Source organism: Molothrus aeneus, chromosome 6 (assembly GCF_037042795.1).
Source record: "Molothrus aeneus isolate 106 chromosome 6, BPBGC_Maene_1.0, whole genome shotgun sequence".
NCBI lineage: Eukaryota > Metazoa > Chordata > Aves > Passeriformes > Icteridae > Molothrus > Molothrus aeneus.
Genome location: NC_089651.1, coordinates 25471672 through 25486193, shown reverse-complemented (window position 1 = coordinate 25486193; position 14522 = coordinate 25471672). Strand labels below are relative to the sequence as shown.

The window sequence follows — 14522 nt, the reverse complement described above, 5'->3', positions numbered from 1 at the left end:
ACTACCTGTGCCACATGCTCAGATCTGTGCCAGATGCTTCAAAATCTTTGAAGATTTTCAGCAGAGGTGGTGATTTCAGAGCATTTGAAGAGGTTCCAGTAGTGAAAGGTCTCAATATACGGCAACAATGCTCTCTCCATTTCCAAAGTACATGCTGCAGAGTGAGCCAGAGCTGGCTGGTTGGTGAGAGATGCCTTCTTGTATGGGAAAACCCAATTCACAGTTGCCTCGTGCACAGCTGAGCCTCCTCAAGCTCACCTCCTGTGCCTGGAGGGGGATGGCTGCACACATCCCTCACAGCTAGGCTCCCTCCATCTCTTGTGTGCCCACAACACACAGACTCTGACTAGCACCAGCACCTCAAAGGTGAGAAGTAGAAGCCTGCATTTGATTCAGCACTCCACCACAGGAAGCAAACGAAGTAGAGCACAGAAAATAGTTCTGCCTCGAGTGAACATCACTAGAAAGAACCACGGCAGTGTTCTCACTATATGGAGCTGCTTGAAAAGAGCTGAGACGCAAAGAAAGCTGTGTTCTCTGTAGCAGCTCAGAGTAGTGAATGCAGCTGTAACTAAGACTGGATCACTTTATGATTGGATGTGGTAGAGATCAGGAGACAAAATCAGTTATTTTGATAATTAATGATCATTTTCTACCATCACTGAAAACAAAGACCTTCTCTCTATGCAGTGTTCAATGCAATTTATCAAGAGACGTTATTCTTATCACATGAAAATTGTACAAAGTAGACATGAAGTTGTATGAAGCAGTTTCTGCTGATACATCCCAAGTGAACTATGCCATTCCCACTAACTAACTCATACAGTTCTACAACATCCCAGCTTCCTGTTAATCCTCTGGATGAATCAGACACATTTTCGTACCAATGACAGCCAGACTAAACAAGTTTCTATACATATTCTTTGTCACCTGTAACCACACCTCTGCTAGAATGTGGCTCACGTACAGATGAGGTCAGAAGGCTGAATAAAGCAGCAGACTGAAGCTGAATGTGAGTAAAATAAACGTGGTAATAGTGGGCTGAGGTAAACAGTTTAAAGTGTTTGCATCACTGCATCACCTTACTTGGATATTTCAGCCTGTAAATACGGAGTGCTCCTGGATTCTGGGTTAATGCTGAGCTCCCACAAAGCAGTGTCTGTGCTCTGCTTGCTATAGTCACCAACTGACTTGGAGAGTCTGTCCCAAGCTCTAAATCTGGATCATGTCAAGTCTATGATCACTGCTTCACATGAGCTGTCGATTTGTCTTTGGCTGACTTCTTACCAAGCTTGCCAAGGAACAGAAGATTTGCTAACAAGCAACAATAGCCAGGCCTGATGGGTTCAGGGTAGGTTTCTGTAGAATCTGTCTCACACCTACATGTTTTGGAATGTAAAAGATTTCATCCCTTGTGAGAAGCTCATCATTCATCAGTATAAAAATCCACTCAAATGCTGCTGGTTATGTTATCCCAGAAAGCATTCTCCATTACTGACAGGAATGAATTACTTAAGCATTGGAAACAATACACCAATACACCACCATTGGAAACACCACCACCACCACGCTGTTATCCAGTGCCAGGCTATTTGCTAGCCTGACTCTGGATGAACAGGTAGCCTCTCCCCGTTCCCTACACTTTTATTCAGAAGGAGTTGATGGACACTAACACCTGCTCTCACTCCCCTCCTTTTTTTATTATACTTTTCCCCAGGTATGCTATGCTTTGGACAGACAATGCCACCTTACCTAATTTGTGAGCTTTTGAGATGAAGCTCTGTTGGTAGAGAAGAGCACTTAAAAATTCCATTTAAACCTACACTATGCAGGATCCAAATTAACATGGACTGACAAGCCAATTTTCTCTGCCTCAGCCCCCTTTCACTGCAAGAACTACCCTGACTGTGAAGGAAGAAGAGAGATAGACTTCACTGCTGCTGTACATAAGATCACCTTTTCCTTCCAAGATGTCTAAGGTTAACATTATTTTTTCTACCACCACATTTTATAGATAATCACTACAAAATGCCATATGATGATCCTTAGTTTTTCTCAGCCACTGCTAAACAAAACAGCTATTTACCACATAAATACAATGTGCATTCTCAGCTTCCAATATTAAATTGCATCACATTGTGAGCATTTAATCTAACCAATCCACTTTACCACATTCCATTTATAATAAACTTTAGATGTGAGTTGAGGTAATTTTTGAATATGTTAACTACCACACTAATTACACATGGTAATCAAATAAACCAGTTAAAAAATATTCACTCTAATCAAACTGGTCTAACAGGGTAATAGTGTCAGAACCCAAAAATACACAGACGTGCAAAATTTCCAAACTATTGCTCCAACCACTACCCTTATTTCTTTTAAGACTGGCATGGGTTTTCACGAATAAATCTGCTGAGTCAATGACAGCGTGAGAAAAATACACATAGGTATTACCTCTTTAAATATGCATCACCCAGTGATGAGGAGTTGCTGTTACTTTTTTCTCACCTTTCCAGTTGAAACAAGAATTATAAGGAGGTTTGAACTATAAAACTGGACATACAAAGAAACTTCTACAATACACCCAACACAGCAGGTCCATAAGGAAAAAGTTATCACAGAGTTCTTTCAACTTTAGACTGTATGCCCAAACAACATGTCCTTTAACATATGAAAAATGAAAACTATCAGAGTGGAATTGATTCAGAAGAGAAGAATCTTGTAATGTCTAAGTCACCATTTCAGATATATCCATAATTAGAAACTCTTATCTGATAAGGCGTTTAATTGCCTCTCTCTCACCTGATTTGGGAACAGCTAAGTCAATCTCCTTACAGACAAGAATCCACACTACTAATAAAAAGTCACCATTAGACCTGATACTGCTGATGGTTTGATATACTCCACCACTGCAATGTACAGTGGTGAAGAATTCATCCTCAAACTGAGAGATGGCTCTCAGTTCAGAGTTTTGTTCCAAGTACTGTGCAAACATGGAACATTACCACTGTTTGCCTCAAACTTGTTCAGTATACAATAAGGAATATTTCAGTATTTAGGACTGTCATTACAAATATGCATGTTTTTAGCAGCATGAAATGTATTCCATCAAAAGCAGCTCCCTGGTGAGCAGAACACTAGAGAGAGAAGCTTAGTTTCTACTTGACTGGTATCTACTGTCCTGCACCCTTATCAGAGTATCTACAGCTGGTCACTGTCCTCTATAAACTTGTTCCAAAAGCTCTCCTAGCTCCCTAACATTTCCACACCTCCTCATAACTTCCTCCCTTTCACCCCTGTGCCTCAACAAGCACCTTCCACATTGCCTAACCTCACCAGCCCACAGCAATGTATGATCCCTCCCACACCTTCTGCTAATTACCCTCAGGAGAGGAGACACTACCTGCTGCAGCTGGATTCAGCATGGAAGCACCTATGGACGAGCCAGTGTGCACATGGCAACTTGCCAGTCAACATGAGAAACAGAAGACAGCTGTTTATCTCCTCTGGTACCTTCCCCCCAGAGAATAAAAAGTATGCACTTATTTTGGTATAAAAAGTATGCACTTATTTTGGTTTCCTCTCTTCCACCCAGTCTGACCTTTCTGAAACTTTAAAGAGCTCTTGAAGAAACTTTGAGATGTCTATGCCGCTGCCAAATTTGGCTAAAACCTACTAAAGCAGTTGAAATTGAATTGATAGAGTGATTACACAAGCTTTCTTTCCTTTGGAGAGTAGGCTAAAATCCCATTAACAGTCTTACTTATGTCATCCCATCATTCCTATTCTTCATTTAAAAATAACAATTATATGCTACTGCATTAGCTTATGTAACCCACCCCTGAGCCAAAGTAGTTAAAACTTTCATCCTGTATTTATTAATTTATTTAGTTAGTTAGCTATTAAGTGTGTGTGCCTTTCTATACGCTTGTCCATTTTGAGGTACTTGATGTTATGAAAAATACAATTAAGAAGATCAGTGAAACCAAACCAAATGCACCTCACTAATAAATATCCCCCAAAGTTTCTGGTATCACTGTAGGCAAGAACTGAACTGCTTTTTCTCTAGCAAATTGTCAGCTGTTCTCATGGTTACAGTTCTAGGAATTTGGAATGACAGGTCACAGCTATGAAAATGAGTAGATTTATTTGGCATGTTTCTATCTAGTAAATAACATTCTCCTATAAGGAGGACAAAAGGCTGCTGTACATTATTGTGGTATTTATTCTCTGTGAAAACCACTCTTTAGAGTCCCTGTCCCAACAAAGAAGGTGGTAACCAGACTTCGTACTTCTTAAAACTGCTCATTCACAGAATTAAGACAAAAATAGATAAGTCTTGTATCTTCTCCATTGCTATAAAGGCACCACTGGTGTTTTCACTGCAAGATTCAGCTGTGTATATACACCTCCCAATGGCATGAAGCAAGGCTACAAAAATATGCTTCCCATTTAAATGCAGGAATGTTAGCTTTTGCCATAGGGTAAAATCTATTCTGTCAATTGGCTATTTGAAAAATAACCAATATTTCTTAAGTTACTGCCAAGAGTTACAAATATCCAAATATGGCATTATGCAGTTTCCATTATCACAGCTTTGCACCCTTGGCTTTCACAAACCCCAAGCTGAACCAACAGGACAGCAGCAAAATCGGCTTCTCTCATATTTCCATCCCTTCACTGTTGGAAGGGTCTTCTTTCAGGAAAGCCTGGATAGCCCCATTTCAAAGCCTCTGCTAATTACTGCAAAATGGCATGAATAACTTATGCAGAGAAACTGGAACACCACCCACTGAGCTGCTCTCAGAGGTGGGCCTGCCCAGATGTGAACTGTCTCAGTGGAGCCAGGCTGGGACTACACTGTCACCGTCATCAGCCCCAAGGTATTCACTGCCCCCAACACTCCAGGGACATGCCCACGTACTGTGCTCAAGAAGAAACAAAAATTTAACATCATCATGATATGTCAATCCATCCAACCCCAAATGCTCTGTGAAATACTTAACTGAATCACTCATCCTCTTGGAAAATAGTTTGCCAAGTGAATTACCAAGGAGAACTTTCCTCCAAGAAATACAGTCAGAGACAGCACTCCCAGGCATATCATCCTGGGATTTAAGTCCTGAGAACTCCAGGACACTGGACACTGAGGCTCCTGAGCTTCCCATCTCCCACACAGTCCTACACAGGTAGCTTGAGAGCCCACAATATTTCAGACTCAGCTGGGTCTTGATCTCCAGATCAACAGTAGAGAGGTCTGGGAGGGCCTTCTTCAGCTTAGGTCTCAAGTCCCTGGGTCTCCAGATGGAAGCCTTGAAGCTCTGATAACAGGAACATTATCAGAACTTCTACTCCCACAGTTGAAGACCTGGGCAAATTTCCAAGGTCCCTGGTAGGCACTGGGGAGCCTGGTAGGCTTGACAACCCAGCAGTTCTCTGAGCACTGGTCTGAGCTTAATCATAAGGCACCAGGCTCCAAATTAACTTCTAACATTTCCAGAGAAAAGTCTCAGGGAATTCCCCAATACAAGAGAAATTTCAAAATGTCAAAATTTCCCATGAATTAGGAAACAGAAAACTTTGGCCCACCTCTGATTCCAGTTTCCTTCAGAAAAGTCTCTATGCTTTGTGTTCCACTCTTAGAAGAAGCCTTCACCTATTAAAATACACTGAAAACAATAGATAGAAACAAAATGTTCCAAATTGCCTCTAAATCAAATCTTCAAAATATAAAACCATTCCACAGAGTATCCTAAAATTTGTAGTTATTTTCACCCGCATGTTTGTGCCTTTAACCCAAAGCCTTCCACTCTAAAATAAACATTCATACTGCCTCAAGATTTACAAGTTGAAAGGACACATCCTGTACAGTTGAACCTCCAGAGGTTCAAAGCATAGACTCCGACTTTGGCACAGTATGAGGTCACTGTTTTGCTGAAGAAACGACTGGACAGCATTGTCCAGTACCAAAAGACATCAATGACAAGAACTGTCCTGGATGCCTCCAGATATTGCCGAGCAAACAGTGCAGCCATCTGAGATGAAGGGCAGTGCACCTGACCACAGGAGAAACAGCAGATTCCTGGGATTCCAGCTCTTGGTGGGTAATGCAACAAGGAAGGGAAAGATGAGCCATGTAAGCAGTCACTGAGCAGGTGAGCCCATTTAATTTATTAGGTAGTGCCATGAAGTTCTGATGGTTTAGAGTCCTAGGTACCAGTCCCTGCTCTGGTTTGACAACTTGCCACAGAAGGGATAATGAGATAAAGAAAATCAGCCAGAATGCAAGCTCCTGGGTGCAGTTTGCCCCATCTTCCCCTACACTGCAGGTATGGAAACATAACTCAGCCTTTTAAAGCATCAAGTATTTCACTTGAGTTGAGGAAATACTTACTTTACAAGGAGGAATTAAACAGTCCTGCAGCTGTGCTAAACTTCGGAAAACTGCAAAAACTTTTTCAAAAACTGAATTATTATAATACTATCGAAGTTCTCATTTTCCCACACACCTAAGTGAACAGGATGGTCTCAGAGTTTAAAACATTTATAATATGGATGTTTTTAGTTTGTCTATAAATCAGTGTTAGAGATCTTCTTCTTTTACTATTTTATTTTCTTGTAATTAAAAGGTGACTATAAAGACTTCCTAAAAGAAAGTAGTAGCACTCACATTATACATGCATTTCAGACTATAGGGAAGGATACAGCCCCAATCATTTAGGTCTCAATACTGTATTCAGTACCAATGACTTCAGAGAATCAGAAGCATAAGCTTTGACATAGCACAGCTTCTCATCTGAAGAATCAGTTTTGCTTCAGTCTATACTCACACAGTTTAACCAGATGCCACGATGCCATCTCAGAGTTCTCTTACCGCTGAAACATCATCACTTAATTCTTGCTGCACACATATTGCCACAGCAGGGATATTGAGTCAAATGATCCCATGGCCTTTTATTATCTTTAATTTCTGTTCTCCTGCTACTTTCACAAAATCACATAGCATGTCTTTTAGAAAAGAAAGCAAAACAAGTGATTTTTTTTTTGTGCAAACCAGATTCTATCTCAGAATCAAAAGTACAAACTAAGACTTATAATTAGATGTTTCTTTATACTCAAAATGACAAAATACAAAACTCTTTTTTTTTCTCTTCCAAAATCAGGCCACAAGTTGATGCAAACAAAACCAATATTGTGCACAGCATTTTAGTTCCTGGACTATGTGTCCTTTAAAGTAGTAAACCCACAATTACCATGAGAAAAGTCCAGCTGGAGGTATCACCTACAGGTTGCATTACTTCTTCTTTATACCTTTTTTATCAAAGCATATGTTGTGCTTGAAAACAATTCAGCACCAATGAGTTGGCAGTAGAACAACAATTTAAGCAGCAGTATCAATGAAGGTGGGAGGGGGAATTCACTAAAGCTACATTTTTCAAGTACAAAAGCATGAGAAGCACTCTGTATGGAGTCAGGGAAATATACATCAAAGACTATGAAAAAGCAACTAACTATATGCCTTTAAAAGTGCACTTCATGGATGAAAGCTGCCAAATTACAGAGGGGATTTACTGAGAAGAATGTGTTGCTGCCAGAATGGACAAAAGCATGCATTCTATCCATTCCAAGCTCCTCCCCATCTCCTGTCATGCTCACAGCAAGAAGTGGCTCAAAAATTGACAACCACAGACTCCAGGACCTAAAGAGACAAAAAATACCTGCTGGGAAATGCCTGGTAAAATTTTATTTTGAGCATCTGACACAGGAGACTGGAAAAAAGAAAAAAAACAACCCACTTATGATCAAAAAACACCTCCCCGTATTCTTGGGACGTAAAGTACAACTCCACAGCAGAAAGAAACAGCGCACACCTGGCCGGGTTTTTGAGGAGCCCACGTGCAGAAGCGCTTTTCCAACAGGCACAGCAGCCTGTGCACCGCAGCGCACTGCTGCCGGCCCAGGACAGGAGCTTCACGGAGCTTTCCTGGACTTGGGTCACGGAAACCTCACTCCAAGCGGGAGCATCTGTTGGCCCCTGAGGAGCCCAGCGGGTGCCCAGCTGCCCGGCCAGGGGGCAGCGCGTCCCGGGCGAACCGCTCACCCCGCACCCCTACCTGGCCGGTGTCCTCGCCGTGCTCCAAGTGCACGATGCCCTGGCTCCTACACTCCGTGTCGCTCAGCACGTCGTCCTCCGAGTCCTCCAGGAGGGACGAGGAGCCGGTGGAGGAGATCGAGGAGTTGGACAGTCGGCGGGACTGCAGGTGCAGCGAGCTGCCCGTCCTCAGCCCACCGCCCTCCGGCCGCGCCGGCCGCGCCTGGGGGCTGCCCTGCGCCTCCTCGCTCTCCTCGGCGGTGACGGTGAGCCGGGGGATGACGGGCGGCAGAACCCCGTTCGGGGGTCGGCAGCCCCTCTTCGGCCGGTCGGGCAGCTGACGGGCGGCGGCGGCGGCGACGGCGGCGCAGCGAGCCTCGAAGAGGGAGCAGAGCTCCCCCACGGTCAGCCGCTTGGCCCGGCTGAGCTCCGGGCTGCTGTGCAGCCCCGCGCGGGGCTCCATGGCGGGGTCGGCGCCGGGCGCCTGCCGAGCTGCGCTCCAGGAGCGGCGGCCGGAGGCGCGCATGGGGGAGCGCCGCGCCGCCGCTGCCGGGGAAACTTCTTTGTGGATCAGTCAGTCTCCCGCGGCTGCCCGGAGCCCGGCGGAGAGGCGCATCGCCAGCCCACCCTGCCCGGGCAGCTCTGAGTCACCCGCGGCGACAGCCGGAGGCTGCTACCGTGCCCGCTGACCCGGCGCCAGGGCCATGGGGGCGCGCTGAGCCCGCCCGACCGCCCGCCCGCCGCCACCGCCCCGCTCCGCCTCGGCGCTGAGGGGAGGAGCGATCGAATCGCATCGAGCCGAGCCGCGCCGCGGGAACCCCTGCCCGCCCCTTCCCGCCGCCACCACCATCACCATCACCGCCCTTTTGGTTTCGCTTTCCCTGCGGCGGTCCCCGGGGAGCGGCCTGGGGGTGTCCCGGTGCCCGTCCGAGCGTGCCGCCTTACCTCCGCGCCGCCGCTCCCGCCCGCCGCCCCTCGCCCGCCGGCCGCGGCTCCCCGGGCACGGCGGCTGCGCAGCGCGGCGAGCCCCGGCCGCCCGCGGGCCGGAGGGCGGCGCGGCCCCACAGCCCAGCCTCGGCTGGAGGCGGCCTTGGACCCTCCCTGGGGATTTCGGCCCCCTCAGGGCCGCGCGTGGCGGTCCGGGGTCCGTGTGTGAGCATCCCCTCGGTGCGCGCTGACACCGGCGGCCACCTGCAGGCCGCCGCGGCTGCCGTGGAGGGACCGCGACATCCTGGGGTGGCTCAGCGCGCCCCGCGGGGGCGGGGATGTGACTGGGCTGTCCCCAGCCCGCGGGGACCGGGTGACGGTGCGTGAGTGACCGCGCGGTGCCGGCAGCTGAGGGCGCTGCCCCGGCCGCGCTGCGGGTCCCCACGCCCCGCTGCAATATCCCCGGCGGCTGCGAGCGGGACAGGGGCTTGGGGCAGCGCCGGCCTCCCGGGAAGCCCGAATTGCCTGTCAGTCAGCGCGTTACTGCTGAGCAGTGCTCAAGCAGGCTGCCTTCAGCCGCCGGTTGCTGCGATACCCAAGCCCCCTTGAACGAATTTCAGCGTTTGACACCCCCTGCCTTGGTACTTCTTGCCTGCTAACTCCCACTCTTTACCTAAAATGTAACCCGTGCTGGGTTGCCGCATGTGTTGTAATTGTAGCTATTAAGACCTTTGGAACGGGAAAGGCGTTCTACCATAGGGTTACATCAGCTGAAATGATTACTAAAATTAATAATTTTTGGAACCAAATGCTAAAGTCTTCAGCTGAGTTTTTGCTCATTTATCTCATTGTTTCCTTGTACTGTCCCATCTGTCTCTCACCATCTGCTCTCTCTTGCCTGGTGCTTGGGCTCGGAGCTCCTTGCAAAAGGGGCTGTGGAGCTCCACCGCACCCAGCGCAGTCCCAGCCACGGCTGGGACTCCTCCCTCCAGTGATGCTATAAATGATTTGTTAACCTGTCTTGTGATTCGGACAGATTATCTGTAAAATAATCAGTTGATTATTTTACAGCTTGATCTTTCAGGTTACCTTTGAAAAAACTTGTTCCAAAAGGCACCGCACAATGTGCCTTCCCTTGAGGTGGCTGCTGTGCTTCTCACAGGGCCCACAGCTTGTGAATGCTAAGGAGCAGACAGAAAGGCAGCTGAGAAACTTAAAAAAAGAAAAAAAAAATCAGTCATCTTTGGACACTTTTCTGAAACTACATGGTGCCTAGGCAGGAATTTGGGAAGTCTGGATTTTTGGCTTAAACGGCCAAGCTTTGTGGTAGACTTAGTTTTGTGTAGAAGCTGTGGTGGGAGTTCTCCCAAGGTGTATGTGATGGGGGAGGCAGGGTTGACAGCAGCTGCCAAATTATGTGAAAACACAACCAGTAAAGTGCACAGTAAAGTGGTTGGCAGTGCAACTTTTCCCCAACAGGCCGTGAGAACACCAAAGCACCTGTAGGAGGGTATTCCTTCACAGTAGACTGTAATAGATTTACGTTCTTTCTGAAAGAAGATAGTCACTGCTTTTATTACTAATTTTACAATCAGTTTCAAATTTCTTGGAGCAGAAAGGCAGTCTCAAAACATGAAAATTGATTAAACCTAATATATACCTAAAGTCATAACAGTTTAATCAAAAGCATGATTTTATAATTGATGGTTTTATAAGAATACTCACAGTAATAAATTTATAGATAGAGCAGAAAATGCAAAGGGCAGTTTTAAATGGGTATTCAAGATTATACACAAGGTTGGACCCATGTAACTCTTTTATGTCACTCTGGCAGCTTTTGTCTGTAGATAAGCAAGCTGGAAAAACATATTTATTCACAGAAGAGGTGTTACATGTGAGCTTTCATAGGGCAAACAGGAGCCCTTCAGGAGATGGCCTGCTGCATGTGGAAGGACATTTCAGTTTCCAGTCTCTTTTAGCCATTGCTCTGTCTGCTGATTCTGCAATTACAAGATTATGTGTGGTCTATGATTAGGAAATCTTATTTAGGAAACCTTAACCTTGGCAACGGTTCTGGGACTAGCAGCTCAGTTCAGTTATAAAATATAATTTAAAAGATTTTACTTTCAAGTAATGAAGATGAAAACAAAAACATGCAATACATTATCATTTTAATAAATACATGAATAAAATTGCTATTTTATAATATTGATTAGTGGTGATTTCTTGGATAAGGTTAGATAGGTTTAATTGACCTCATTTATAGTATATCACTCTAGAGAGCTGAAGTTTCTGTAAGATTTAACTCAAAATCTTTCAAAGGTACCCGGGGAATAAAGAGATTCTTCAGTCAGTATCACCACATTTCCTCATAGGTGTACAGCTGTTTTAACAAATGGAATGGTACTCTGTGTCCTGACAAAGTGTTGGTGACTTGTACTTTTCACTTGTGAAATCCTGCATTCCTGATAGGACAGGGCTGCCCGCATCCACCCGTGGTGCTTGCCAAGAGCTGGCTCTGATAAGATACAGATAAATATGTCCCTGTTGTACAGATGGGTGAACTGATAGACAGTACATGAGTTGACTACAGAAGTTGGGGGCAGGAGCAGGGAGCTTCAAATTTGCTCTGTGCTACTCTAACCACCAGATCACATTCCCACCTCCAGGGGTGAAGCGTTTTGCTTATCACAGTCATTCTGGCTCACATCGGCACTGCTGCGCACTGCCAGGGTTTCACATTTCACACATGCCTGCTACAAAAACTGCTTTCTGCCTTTATTTGTATTGGCAAAAATAAAAGTCTATTTCATTCCCATGAAATCCCTTTCTAAACATTGTTATCATTAACATATTGCTTATTTCTACTTCCTTCCAGTTTGTGTTCCCATAGGGTGTCTAAGCCTTGACGATACAGAGACAAAGATGTGACAGACATTTCTAAATAGATTAGAAAGATTTCATTAAGACAACGGTTTAAATATGATCTAGAGAGGAGCCTTGGGTTTAACTTGGCCTGTGTAGTACATGCATATTGTTCACTGCCCACATGAGATTTCTCAGAGACCTTAGAGCATGATAGCTGAGAAACGCCACCTCTTTCAATGCCATGCTGAGCATGACCTCAGAACGCCTGAGAAGTACTTGAGTGCTGTGATTTGCAAGTCTCTCTTGGATGCAACAAACACAAGCATTTATTAGTAGTTACCATATCTCTTTCAGGATATAACTAGGGAGGAAAGGAGTTGGGTGTGTTTTTATACAGAAAGGCCCTTTTTCCAGAACTGGAAGAAAGGCACATGGCCCAAGTGCTGGCCACGCCTAAGGGAAGATCCCAACTCACCCACAGCCATTCATGCCTGAGGCAGAGTTTCCCCTCCGTGGCTGAGATGAAGAGCACATCCCTTCCTGGGAAGCCAAGCGGCAAGCAGTGGGTGGGCTGCCTGCCTCTCAGGAGTGGTGTCAGGAGCAGCTGTGCCAGGGGATGGTGCTTCTCTGCACAGGGGAGCTGGGAGCAGAGCAGGGGATGGTGTGACCAGTCTGGTGCAGCTGGCAGAGGAGCAGCAGCGGGGACAGCAGGCAGCCTCAGTGGCTCATCACCAGCTCCAAAGGGGCTGAGCACCCTGGCCACGTGTTTTAGTTATTCTGTCTTTGCTGCTCATTAGAAAAAGTGAGAAAGTTAGTGCATGTTACAATCACATCCTCTTTTTGTCATACAAACACAACCAGATCAAATTATGCAAGTACACAGCTGCTGCATGCAAGAGGAGAATGAGACTCCAAACACAGGTCCTATGATGTGAAAACAATTGCTGCACTGAGAGCTCTTTACTTTCGGGATTAATTTTTGTAGGCTATTTGCCAAATTTCTCTATGCAAGACATTTATATATTTTTGATATAAACTCTGGACACCTAATAAATGAATGCCATATTAAAAATAAAAAGGGGGGGAATGATTTTTTACCTAAGAAGAAGCAAAACTGTAACTGATCTAAGTGTATGGATCACACGAACCTGCAGGAAAGAGACAAAAAACTATGAAGGTCCCCTCGTGGCTGGAATTAAAATTGCATTTCCAAGTCACGCCTGCACAAAGTATCTCCGGCTATTCAGCTACCTCGCATACCTAAACTGGAGAGAGGGAGACAACACACCTCGGGCACAGTCAAATGCCAATGTCCCCTTGGAAAAATGGGTGCTAGTGTTTGAGATCATGAGGTGATAGCTATGACAGTGAGGAAGGACACAAAGGATAAGGCCACAGGGGAGGAAGGAGAGTGCACAGCACCCCTGCTAACAAAATGTCTGCTGGTGTATAGGGCATAGGGTTACTCTATAAGAAAGGGTAGGGAAATACTCTGGAAAGAAAGACCTACGCAGAAGGCGAACATCACCAGAGAGAAAAAAACCTGGGAGAAAAATAATTTTTCTCCCACATCTGCACCACCTCATGCTGCAGGCAGTTGCTATTCTTCATCATGAAAGAGGAAGAGAAATGCCTTTTCTTGTCACTTCCCTCTCACTAGTTTTATCCCTCACATTCCTACTGCTGCCCTGGGGGCCAACATATCCAGGGAATAACATAAAATGGGGGAGGAGAAAGGGCCCTAGGTATAGTATTCCATGACAGGAAATGTGTGCTGAAAGGAGCAAGCAGGTAGCAGCATCACTGGCTGCAGGTTGTTGGTTTGGCATGTGGATTGTGCTCTCCCTCCTCAAATTTCCTGTAGCTCCACGGAAGAGCATCTGAGATACTGTCATGGTTTCTGCTAATGTTTTTCCTGTTCTTGCCTTAAATAAAGGATTTATCTTCCACAGCTGGCATTTTAGCAGAAAAACACAAAAATTTTGTAATTAAGCGTAGTAGTTATTTTTGACTAGCCATATGTAACCCCTCAGAACACTGGGACGTATTTGCCTATATTTATGGTGACACATCAAATTTTGTGGACTTACTCCTGGTTTATAATAGTGTAAAGAAGAGGGGGATGTGTCTCCTTGTGAATACAGACAGACTGTTTCAAGAAGTTTAATTTCACCTGTTCATCCTTCAAACTGTGGGTGTGCTTAAAGAACAAATCATGGTTCTATTGTTAAAAGACATCTTCAGCAAAAGACTATTTGACTTCTGAGACATTTAAAGGAATAAACTATTGTGGTGGTTTGGCCCTGGCTGGATGCCAGGTGCCCATCAAAGCCACTCTATCACCCTCCTCCTCACCTATACGGGGAAAAGAAGATATAATGAAAAGTCATGGGCTGAGGTAAGGCTTAGGAGAGATCACTCACTGATTACCATCACAAGCAAAACAGACTCAACATGGATAAATTAATTGGATTTATTATTAATCAATATTGGACTAAGACAATGAGAAGTAAAACAAAACTTAAAAATCACCTTTCGCCATCCCTTCCTTCTTCCTGGGCTTTATTTTATTCTCAATTCTCTACCTTCTCCCCACCAGAGATGCAGGGAGACAGGAATGGGGATTATGGTC

The 14522-nt window shown here is 45.4% G+C and overlaps 1 protein-coding gene across 1 annotated transcript in view; it reads right to left on the bottom strand.

Annotated features, from left to right (window-relative positions):
* The window catches only part of ITPKA (inositol-trisphosphate 3-kinase A), a 39560-nt gene extending 30795 nt beyond the window's left edge, over positions 1–8765 (bottom strand). The window contains exons 1-2 of the mRNA XM_066552195.1: positions 8118–8765; positions 7722–7772 (exon numbers count right to left, since the gene is read on the bottom strand). Coding sequence (XP_066408292.1) covers positions 7722–7772; positions 8118–8621 — 555 coding nt within the window. The 5' untranslated portion in view covers positions 8622–8765. The remainder of the gene's footprint in view (positions 1–7721; positions 7773–8117) is intronic.
* Between the last annotated feature and the right edge of the window lie 5757 nt (positions 8766–14522).